The sequence below is a fragment of the Sinohyriopsis cumingii genome, chromosome 1 (genome assembly GCF_028554795.1).
Source record: "Sinohyriopsis cumingii isolate HCF-2022 chromosome 1, ASM2855479v2, whole genome shotgun sequence".
Taxonomy (NCBI): Eukaryota; Metazoa; Mollusca; class Bivalvia; order Unionida; family Unionidae; genus Sinohyriopsis; species Sinohyriopsis cumingii.
The window spans coordinates 125,725,275-125,738,016 of record NC_142961.1 but is presented as its reverse complement, the minus strand read 5'-3'; the positions used below and the strand labels follow the sequence as shown (position 1 = coordinate 125,738,016).

The 12,742-nt window shown below is 36.0% G+C and overlaps 1 protein-coding gene across 1 annotated transcript in view; it reads left to right on the top strand.

Annotated features, from left to right (window-relative positions):
- The first annotated feature begins 1,353 nt into the window (after window positions 1-1,353).
- Window positions 1,354-12,742, top strand: part of LOC149807823 (ADP-ribosylation factor-related protein 1-like) — a 30,692-nt gene continuing 19,303 nt past the window's right edge. Inside the window, exons 1-3 of the mRNA XM_089971016.1 lie at window positions 1,354-1,510; window positions 5,748-5,840; window positions 11,025-11,112. Coding sequence (XP_089827142.1) covers window positions 5,748-5,840; window positions 11,025-11,112 — 181 coding nt within the window. The 5' untranslated portion in view covers window positions 1,354-1,510. The remainder of the gene's footprint in view (window positions 1,511-5,747; window positions 5,841-11,024; window positions 11,113-12,742) is intronic.

Here is a 12,742-nt window from a genome sequence, read left to right as displayed (position 1 = left end):
GTGTGCGTGTGTGTGTGTGTGTGTGTGTGCGCGCCCGTGTGTGTGTGTGTCCGTGTGTGTGTGTGTGTGTGTGTGTGTGTGTGAGAGAGAGAGAGAGAGAGAGAGAGAGAGAGAGAGAGATGGCTAAAATAGTTGATATTGCAAAAATCTACAACAATCTATGTTAACATTGACGCCAATATAATGAGAAATAAACAGAGGGAGACGAACACATCTCTCTCTCTCTCTTCTCTCTCTCTCTCGCTCTCTCTCTCTGTCTGTCTCTGTGGGAACTTTACTAGTTGCACCATTAAAGTGCCTTGGAGGAAATGTGCATAAATTGTTTTAAAAAAATAATGAATAGAATAGAAATGTTATGGGACATGTTGATGATTAAATATACAGTTATCGATAATAATTAAAACACTGTTCTTTTCTCTTTTGGATAATAATAATCATAATAATAATGATAATAATAATAATAATAATAATAATAATAATAATAATAATAATAATAATAATAATGATGATGATGATGATGATGATGATAATAAACAATAATACTAAACTTTCTTTAACGAGGATAATACATTTCGTCATGACTAACCCATTTGCCACGTGGTCCTCACTTTTTGTAATTGGTTATGTTAATTTAAAAAAAAAATACAAAACATACACATAATCAGGTATCGTCGCACACTCATGCATACATATTTAACATGAATAAATATCTGTGACTATACTGGGAAACATATACATATGTGAACAATATTCTATACACAGGTACATACATTTCATCATGCATGTATATATACATATACTAAATTTCAACTCTAGTCCACGTTTATAAGAAAGTTCCAGCTTGGTTATTTGCTTCTTTGATGTGAATTAGTAAGTAAGTAAGTAAGTATGTATGTATGTATGTATGTATGTATGTATATAAAATAAATGAAAGAAAATGAACTGTTGGCTAATGTAGAACTCGCAATAACTCATATAACGCTCCATTGAATACCAAACATTTGATAAACATGAAGTTTGTTTCTTTTACTTGATTATTTGTTGCCTCTAAGTCATGCCAGAAAATCATGACATCATCTTTTGTACGTGTTACAATCCATCGCTTTCTCATTATAAAGTACACGAAAAACCAGGTAGGAAGGTATTTTCCTATTAAAGGGAAGTAATTCCTAACGTATATGCAAAATAATGTTATATCCCTTTGGAAATGCATTATACAGTATCCAATCTATTGATTTATTGCGACGACGATCATTATTGTTTTAAGTTTTTAAATATTAATGGTTTAATGTTATTATTTTTAAAGTGACAATTTTTACATAACAATGTGATCCGTTATCGCTTTTTTTTTATTCAGTGCTGATCCGGAACAGACTAAGTTTAAACATGTTATTCAGCTGTTCCATATGCCGCAATATGGCGACCTGCACTACAGAAAGTGTTAACGTCACATAGTTTTTTCTTTTCTTCTGAAAATATATCTGTTGACAATTAATTTCCTAATTCCCAGGTACTGTGAAATTAACTTGTTATAATCTGTACGGGTTTTGTATATTTTATTAGAATATGCAAAGCAAAGATTTTTCATGAGAAATATAAACTTTGTCAAATGCTCACCCGGTACAGATACTCACCTCGGTAGTCCTACAATGTAAGACATAGCACATGCTGTTTTTGTTTTTGTGCTATTTCTTACTTCCCAAGTTACGGCCTTGTATAGCGTGTTTCGATGTCGGTTCACATCGGAATGAGTAGTCAAACTTGGCACATACTTGGCAGCCTATATCGACACTCTTCCCCTAATTTATTAGTCCAACGTTAGACACATCACCCGATATTTTGTTTTCTGGGGTGTGATGGGTCTTACCACCTAAATAACGGTGCTGTGTAGCGTGTTTTGATTTCGACTAACAGTATAACAAAATTCAAATTTTCAGGTTCATGTGCAGGATATATTTCTTGAATGAAACAAAACATTGCCTACAGTTCCAATAGCATAATATATTTTTATTCGTTTCATTAAAGAATAATATTTCAACTTAATCCAATTTCAGCAGTCCCAGCTTTCATCGCTTTCCAGCCAACTGAAATGTAAACCAACAAAACTTGTAAACATGTCCATTTCTTTTGTGAGAATTTAAATTTATTAGAGAAAAGACCTCAGAGTAAATAAAGTCTGACTAAAACATTATGACTTTACTTTGTATGAAAGTGTCATTATTGGTTGCCAGTTGTGTGAAATATTCCTGAAAATTTTACTTTCCTTACAATGTTAGTTGACATCAAAACACACTACACAGTGCCGTTAGTTAGGATGTAAGACCATGATGCCCAAAACATAAATATCAGCATCAGGGTCTTACATGTAGGACTGTCTGACCCATGTCCTACAGTGTCAGATGTTTCCCCTGTGCGACACCCAAGAAAACCATAAATACCATGGGAGACGTCTTACATTGTAGGACTATCTGACCCCCAGTTATGACACCAAGTGGATTTTTGATGCTCAGTTGTGTACCCTAGGAGTTACACTGATGTTGTTTTAAAATTTAACTGAAAGGTGCAGCTGGACTGTAATGTCTAATTGTTGTTGTTGTTGTTGTTTTAGGGTTTAACGCCATTTTTCAGGTTCAGTATCTTACATTGTAGGGCTATTATCAAACACATAAATATTAATATTTTCAATAAAAATACTGACTGAATAAGGGACATTTTGGTCACCAATTTAACTTTACTTACTACCAGACAATACCAGAAAATTCCAATATTATTTTTAGAAGACTATTCGAAACACCATTATTGCTAATTGATCATATTGGAGATAACATTTTGTTCTAAGCAAAATACTGGAAACTTTTACTGTAATGTTCTAAGTATGCCTTTGCAGATACCCATATGTGTTTTGAAGAAACTAGTTAATTCATATATGATTGAATGATGAGGAAACCATAGATATGCAAAGACTACTAGAAATATATCTCTCAGTCCTCATTAAGTGACACATGTTACTATAGTAACTGTTCACTAGGTCTGAACTGCACATTGTCAAGAAGATACATTTACAATATCTATACAGTTTTATTTCCTTTAACCTGCTAAACAACAATACTAATTATACCAGTATTGTTTACTCAGTAATACTGGTGGTAAAGGGTTGATTGGAAAATACTAGAAGACACTGGTGATTTTAGAATCATTCCTTGCCTAGTATTGTCCAGTTTTGTGAAATCAACAGTTCTGGATTTTCCCATATTGTTCAGGTAGTATCTGTTGATTTTTTTGTCACAACACTACACGTTTTTGTAGGATTTTACATACTCTGTACCCCCCCACCCCCATGAAGGGTATATCATTGGGTGGGGTTTATCAGTTCTTATTTGCACATTTGGTAGTCATCAGTTTATTTTTAAATGTAATCAGATATAATTGTTAATAAATGTGTGATAATGATTTTAAAAGTTTGTTTATGTTGAACACAATGACAATGGAAAATGGATGCCAGGAAGTTAATTGTAGTGATAGTATTTAATTAATACACATACCTAATAGTTTTCTTCACTGTTATACTAATGTCCAACTCACTGGCATTATAACAGAATTATTGAAAGAAACCTATCTAATATTTATTCATTCAGTTCATCCTTGCTGCTGGATTTGCCATTAAATTAAGCTCTCATCTTACTCCTCGTTGTTGAAAATCTCTATTACTGTTGCAAGATATGCTTCAACAACCTCCATGTTTCATGCATCATTGTAACCATCACCATGCTTAAGTTGTCCATTGTGGAAGTGTTCCAGCCTTGATAAATCCATTGCATGTGGTTGCTGACATAATTTTACTCCAAGCTACAACTAATTTGCACACCTACATGTACATTGCAGTGTGGCTTTTAGCACATGTGGTAGCTTCATGTGAGATTATGTTAACATTTGGGTGGGGTATAAGCATAGGCGGGGTACACTAAATAAATTTTACATATTTAGTGAAGTTCTAAGGGGTATATGTGTGGGCGAATATGTGAATGTGTTAAGTATATGCATTGCTATGTTAGACTGCGAATCAGCCGTTGATTTTCAGAAGCATGCTTGTTTTCTGTCTGAACTTTAATTTCAAATCCACTCAATATTTCTCGTTTGTTTAGTAAGTGTATTTTTATTCACTGGCCCTCTCTGATAAATATCTTGCCTGGGAGTTGGCATCCTACTTAAAGTTGCCTGTTTAGTATATCAGTTGTGTAGCTAGAAAATTGTAGGCATCATTATTAGCCTTTCCTATTTTTATCAGTAGTCTTCCTACTGTTGGCACACAATGTCTTTCACAGTATCAGCTATAGTGAAAGTTGAATCATCCAAGTTACATCCAAGTTACATTGTTTAGATTACACATTACACATAGCAAATTCATCTGTTATAAGTTACTCACCATATTATTTTGGCAGCCGCTGTGATTTTAATTTGAGCTGAAGTATTTTCTTTTCATTTTTCTCAAGATAATTAATTTTTTTTCTTCCAAATAATATCATGGATATAATATGGCATCATTTTACTTTAAATCAGAACAGGATATATTTCCAGCTATTGACAGGCATAAATTTAATGAAAACGTGTCTGGCATTGAATTGTTGGCTTAATATAATTGTGGTATACCTTAGTATATATTGCAACCGCTCCGGTGGCCTAGTGGTTAGAGCGTTTGCCTCGGATGCGGGAGGTCGTCGGTTTGATCCCCAGCTGAGTCATACCAAAGACTTACAAAAATGGTATTTACAGCTGCCTCGCTTGGCGCTCAGCATTCAGAGGTTAGTGTTAGGACTGGTCGGCCTGGTGTCAGGATAATGTGACTGGGTGGGATATCATGCTACATATCTGCAGCATGATGCCCTAGTGCTAGACATCACTGTAAACTGTCACACTGCAGACATTGTAGCGATATGACAGAAAAATTGTTAAAGCTACGTTAAAAATCCAAGTCAAATACACACACAGTATATATCACAGTACACTCAGAAATACAGTTGTAAAAAATTAGTTGTGGTACCCAGCTCTGTAAAATTTGACAAATATGCAAAGATTACCATGGTCACTGACACTGAAGCAATAAAAGAGGCTCAAACAATAAATTGCCAGTATGTACCTTTTTTACTTGCAAAGAAACTGCTCTGGTGGCATAAGAGGTTAGAGTGTCTGCCTTTGATGTAGGAGGTTGCAGGTTTGAACCCAGGCTGAGTCATACCAAAGACTTACAAAAATGGTACTAACTACTGCCTCACTAGGCGCTCAGCATTAAGAGGTTAGTGTTAGGACTGGTTGGCCTGGTGTCAGGATAATGTGACTAGGTGGGACATCATGCTATATGTCTTTGAAATGATGCCCCAGTGCTAGACATCACTATAAACTGCCACACTGCATGCATTGTAATAATATGACTACACTTGTGAAAACTACGTTAAAAATCCAAAAACACAAACACACACCAGGAAATAAGGATTGAAGCTAGGAAATTGATAGGGAGCTAGTGTTAATTTTGAGTTTTGATGTCAAAAAGATATATCTGTATGAAATTATACTGTGTATGTTTTGTTGATTTATACCCTGCTGTATGGGGGTGTATGAAATTATGCTTTATATGGTTTGTATATTTAGATGATGTCTGGTCTGTGTATGAAATTATGCTTTATATGGTTTGTATATTTAGATGATGTCTGGTCTGTGTATGAAATTATACTAGATTTGTTTTGTATATACAGATGTATACCCTGCTGTCTGGCCTGTGGAAGTACATGTTCCAGAAGGATGAATACAATGTTCTTATTTTGGGGCTGGACAATGCAGGAAAAACAGTAAGTTATTCAATGCCATATTTTATCAGTGTTCAAATACATGCATGAACACTTTGGCTATAATTCTGACCCATGGTCAGAGGTCATTTTGGGTTAAGCAGTTCACATTTAGAAGTAATTTTTACCTCTACTGGTCAGAAATCAGGGGAGCTAATGGGATGGTCTTTTGTGCATCCATTAGCACAATTTTTTGTGTGCTTCTCTAGCTAAACTTGTGACATTTATGCCATTAATAGCTTTAATTAATTGTGCAGATAATGTCTGTGCTATTGTCTACTTTGTGGTTATTATAAGCAAGGCTTCAGTGACACTACCAGTATTTACAGTTTCTTGGACCTTTCTTGCAGGTAAATTTACACCATATATTTTACATAATAGCATCTACTTTGTGTTTATTCAAAGCAGCACTTTTCTGTCATTACCTGTATAGGCTTCCACCTGGGCCTTTTCTAATGGGTAATTTTACACAGTTTGGTGTGGTAGCCTAATAATGCCCACACATGTGGCTGGCTACACCTGTATAATACTGTCAGCTCAGATTCTTTTTACAAATTATTATCATGGGAAGGACTAAAATGTAAGCAGTGGAAATGTGTGGATGACAACCATGCAGTATGTCTAGCATGTGTTGGTTGCTAATTTGGGAACATATCACATATACATGGGCTGGACTGAAAGTCAGTGGGCAGTAGTACTTGGAGTACACTCAAAACATATCACATGGGCTGGACTGAAAAACTCAAAACAGAAAAAGAAAATGCAGAAGCAACAGTGTATCCCCCAGGGTTATAAAATTGAGGGTTAAAAAAACCTTGGTGTCAGAACTGGGGTTCAAATAAAAAATGTGGGGGTCAAAAATGTATTGACAAATTTTCATCTGACATTTACTTTTTCAGCTTGAAATAGGATATTGCAAGATGCACAACATACTGTCTTTCTCTAAACATACAAATAAACCAACATGTGCAATTAACAAACAAATGAATTGTCCATTCAGAGAATAATTTTATTAGTTCATTTTTCTTGTAAAGTTGTACTTATAACAGTCTCCTTATAATCTTTTTGAAGCAATATTATAGACCAACACATTACATACAAGCTAATACAAAAAGCCAAATAAATTTTTTTAACCAATGGCAGTTAATTTACTGCCTGTCATAAAATGTGTACTATCATCTGTTTCATTGTACTTCATCCTAGAACACCTTCATCCTAAAATGAAGGAGGCTAATGATTCATCTTCTTTCTAATAAGTTACACTTGAACTTTAAGATATTTCTTTTATTGCAGCAAAGTTAAAAACCAACAAAATCTGCAATAACCTGCTTACTTTGTAATCCAAATAATGCATTTGTCTCAGCAAGTTTACCGATTTATGTCTTGGGTTGTAATGTGTTCTCCACATATCTTGTGGCGAACGAGGGCAGATTTTTTAAAATTCTTAAACCCTGTCTCAAAAGGATTATTCACTTTTGCAGTCTTCGCAATCACACAATCAGAAGTCACACGGTAATCCTAATGGATGTGGCGTATGCCAGTCAATGGAATTATTTTCTCCATTTTTCATTAAAGTTAGATACACGGTTACTCTTTTGTGTTCTGCTTCGTTCACTTTCTTTGCTTATGATTCCTAGTACACGACGTTTTAATCTGGAGATCACTTTCTAGTGCAGCGAGCATTGAGGTTAAACATCTAGATGACATCATGCAGAGCTCGATGGAAATCATATGAAAGCTCGCGAGATGTGGGGAAGCTACTCCGTCATAACATTGCCTATGCTAGTCTGATTCCTTGTTTCATGTGTTCCCTGCTTTGCACTCTGCTATATGAATAGAGGAGCACAATGCAGGGAGCAAACAAAGTGGGGAACCAGTTAATGCCTATGCTCGAAGTAAACACGATGCCATTCTTCCTTCAATGCATTGGATATTAAATAAACCCTGATAGCATTATGTGAATCCTTTGCCTAAAAAAAATCACACGGCAACAAAATGTGTGCATCAGTTTTCTCCAGCATGCGACCCTGATGCACAAATGTGCATAAAGGGAAACACTGCAGAAGCACACTCTGAGAGATGAGGACACATTTGATAGTGCCCCTCTAGCCAGGATATTTCAGTGACAGCTACAACACCAACTCCACTGTCTCTGGCTCAACCTGACAACACGTTTTGGTGGAACTAGTAGGACTGATACTGACAGGGTTTGATGGCTAGTCTTTACCAGGTAGATATAAGCAAGATGGGAATCAAATGAAGCCAACTCAGATACTGTTTTGCACCATGCCACTGAGGGTTGGATGTTTGGATCAAATATCCCATAATCTCTCGCAGCATAAAGAACTGGACAATGTCATGGAAGATAAAATGGTACTGTTCTGCCATGATTGGACACATGTTTCAGATTGCATTTGATTAACACCACAGTTATCCTTAAAGTCAGAGGTGGGAATGAATGTCTTTGTCCAGTGTGCCTACCTACATGAGAAGACTCTGCCTCTCATGTATTGATCGAAGAATTCTTTCATATCACCATCAGAGTTTTGAACTCTTTTTACTCCATCAACAGGTTGGTCCTGATTTCCAGCATTTGTTGACTTGTTAATTCAGAAAGATGACCCAGCATTCAAACCACTACCATAGTGTGATCAAGTGCAGGACCTGTTGGGTTACTTACACAGACAATTGCAGGACCCTAGTGTCAGTAGACTTTTCCTTTTGCAGTGATGCCATCCTTCAGATTTAATAGCAGATACTATAAAACACACACTGTTGTAGACAATACACACTTAGGATTGTCAAAATCCTGCTGAGTGTAGACGAATTCGAAGTCATTTACCAGTTGGTTTAGAATGGCAGTATGTTCTTTGCTGGACTTGGTCACCCTAATGTCTTCCACCACGATTCTCATTTGACATGCATTGGAGTTTGTCTTTCAAATGGCATCAGTACTAAATATTGTTCTGCCCTCAGTTTCTGTCCATGACAGCTTCCTTGCAAGAAGAAATGACAGCATTCTCATGGTGTCTTGGGGTGAAGACAACTATTCTTCGCTGTTGATTTGGACAGAATTTACCGTGACAATCGTTGGACATGGCAAGTAGTTTCAGAAGACCTCATTATCATGTTGAAGGTCCACCTCTATTGTCCAGGGACCAAACAACTACAGATGTCTCCTAAGAAACATTTAAGACATACATGCTGAAATGAGACATAACAATCTTCTCCTGAGAAGGGTGGTATAGATCAACGACAACATAAGATCATTTGGGTTTTTTCAAACCCGCTCCTGGTTCCATCAGCCAATGGCACTATTTGATAAGTCATAGACCTAAGAGCTTTCCACACATAGTTCAAAATGGAAACACCAAGGCAGGTTTTAAATGCTGTTCAGAAGAGAGACATCATTCACAGTGTAGATTCTCCTTCCATCATTCCAGGAGTCCAGCAGCCAGTAGCCTACTCAGGATCATTTATTGCATATCAATGTCCTGCAGATAAAAGCGATACTGAAAACATTTCATTGGTGGCAGGAGAAGCTGCATGGAAAGGGTGTTCTCATTCTAACCAGTGACTCCACTGTGGTAAATTTTATCAGACAGCAAGAGGGAAACAGATCACCAGATCTCTGAATTCTTGTTTGGGATTTTCTAAGGTGGGGTCATCGATGTCAAATGTACAAGTTCATCATAGTCCAGGCAGACTAAATGTATTTGTGAACTCGCTGTCCCAAAAGAATCAACTGATACAAATATAATAAAATACTCTGAGTAAATTGGACATCTCTGTGGCCTAGTGGTTAGGGCATCTGTCTTCAATGCAGGAGATCATGGGTTTGCACCCTGGCTGAATTACACCAAAGACTTATAAAAATGGTACTAGCAGCTGCCTCAGTTGGTGCTCAGCATTAAGAGGTTAGTGTTAGGACTGGTCGGCCTGGTATCAGGATAATGTTACTGGGTGGGACATAATGCTACATGTCTGTGGCATCATGCCCCGGTGCTAGACATGACTAACAACTGTCATACTGCAGACATTGTACCATTATGACTGATTTTTACAAAAAAGCTACATTAAAAATCCCAAAACAAACTTTTCAAACATGCATTTGGAACATATTTCTGTCACTTGTTTATATTAATGAAATGCTAAGACTATATTGAATGTACAATATTGAATTGTGCTTTCATTTGGATCAGTATGATGACATCTTGGATTATTTTAACAGTTAAACTGTTTTGCGTATTTATATGCGTGCAAAACGTTTATTGCAATTTTTAAAAATGTAATATAATTATATAAAATCGGTTACAACCTTTCTTATCAAAAGTTGTGCAGGGAGTGTTTGATTAATATTGGTAGTCTAACTATAAGTAAGCCATTGGCTTCTGATGCACCAGATTTAAATAATGCATGAATAACAAAGCCAGTGAGACTCCATACATCATATATGCTTGAGTTTCATTATAACCAAGGTATAATATTTGATAATGCCGTGGTAGGGACACATTATGGGCTCATTATATCTGATATTTCTTTGCGTCCAGCTTTATTCAAAGGATCATTACCAGAAATACTGTAACATGCCATCTATATTCAGTTATAAGTGGAGTCCAACTGCATCCTGCACAGACCCAGATCTGCCATTGCATGATGTACCAGTAGATTTAGATCTTTGCAATTTGTTAGGAGCACTCATTAGAACAGACATCATACACTGATCTGCTGGCATATTACATGATGATAGATCTGAGTCTGTGTTGTTTGCAGTTGGAATTGATTTTTTAAGTGTCTATAGACAGCATATTATTTGTCATGCTGCTAACCTTTTGTACAAATCATCAACAAATGTCACTTTAATTGTTGCATTTTTTAAATAAATATGACCTTTGACCTGAGATAATAGGGTCAGAAATTATATCGGTACCCTTCTTGCACTTGGTTACCATATGGCTAACTTGGGTTCCAAGTTTAGTGAATTTTTGTCCAGTGGTCTAAAAGGATATAGAGTTACAGATGGAGGGTAACATAATTGTCCTTCATATTAAAATGCGAGGACAATAAAGGTTTTTGAGTGTGACTTTAGCCAAATTAACATGATTTACACAATCATTATGCCTTGGGCAATACATGTTTCAACTCAAAATATTGTTAATTTCTAATTTCTAATTTTTTTCTTTACAGACATATCTTGAGCAGACCAAAATAAAGTTCAAAAAGAAGTACCAGGGCATGAATTTTTCCAAGATTACAACTACCGTTGGTTTAAATAGTAGGTAACATTGCAGTAAAATAATTTATGCCAAATCTGATTGGTTTATATTATCATTGCAGTATTAGTAGGTTTTTGTATAAGAAAAAAAGAGTTGGATTTATTGTAGAAGTAGAAGTTTTGTTCTTTCTTTTCTTAAGTATGCATTTTTCTAGAATTGAGAAATCTGTTAGTGTGTATGGTGTATCAGATTACAATGGTATGAGTTCATTAGGGGTCAAAAGGGCCATTATACTACAGTCCTTTATGGGTCAAAAGGGCCATTATACTACAGTTTTTGGGACCATGGTAGCATAATTGATATAGTGTTGTACTTGCAGTCCAAGGGTTGTGAGTTTGATATCTGTCCATGCCAATCTGAGTCGACTGCCTTTGTGTGTTCTTGGGAAAGGCACTTAGCAGAGTCTGGAAATTTCTGTACTCTTGATGTAGAGTTGTGCAAGCTTCTGTCAGTGTGCAGTTCAATGATTTTATGACTACCTAGCAAGTTGGTGGTCTCAAGATGTCTCACGCCTAGAAAATGTGTAACTTTGCAGATTAGAAGAACCAGTAGTTGCCACAGAGTTTAATTTCCACATTCTTTACACGACTGGCATATGCTTTTGTTTGACATTCAGAATGAATTTTGTAAATCTAAGGAAAGTTTTTATTCCAAACACTAACTGGCATCACACACTTTCTTACACTTGGCTACTGTACCATCCAAACTATCAGTTCTAGCAAAATTAGCAACTTTAGTAGAGTAATGAATCTCATTAAAATCTTCATCAGTTTTCCATTTAACCCCAGAATACTTATCCAAATTTGCACACAGCATTTTATTCAAGTATTGACATACCTTTATTTCAAGGTCACATGCAATATTTATATGGCTACAATCAGAAACGAACACAATAACAGGGCTTTGCCAATGTCGCAAATTGCGTTTTTTAACTTCTAATTAGTGACAAAATATACCATCTGGAGATATTTTTGGTGGCATCATTTTTGGCTGATAAAAACAGTATACACTATGTTGGCTTTGGAGTGAAGAAATTCAAAGGCACCATGACAGGTCCCGCAAACTTGGATATAAAAATGCACTGGAATCTATTGTTATATAAACAAATCCTTGTTTCATATTGACAAACCACCCCAACAGTGCATTGTTATATCATAATCCGCTTACGGTGGTGTCTGGCCTTGGTACTGTATGCTGCAATATAACCAAAATAGCCATGCAGCTGACTAGCTACAGTCGACCACCTCTGAATGCAAGAACGGGAAATGACTGCAGTCGACCAAAGGACAGCAATTAAAAAAAAATGTAACAGAAAAAATAGTTTTCCTGCAACTTCAGAGAAAACTGATTACCTTTGAAGCACCGATATAATACCAAGCAAATAATAAAAAACTCTGCTTCAGTGTTCTACAGTTTTTTTATGTTGCCGCAACAATAACAAAGAGATATTTGTTTGGTCCTTCAAAGAGAGCCTTTAGTAGCACCTTCAGTAACACATGCACCTTCATCAAAGCAAGCCAACGACCATTGATCAAAGGAAGTCAGCAATAAACTTAAATAAAATTGTTTCATTTTTCATTGTGATTAAAACATATTTATTGTGCCGTGAAACTTTCCTGTTTGCAACCA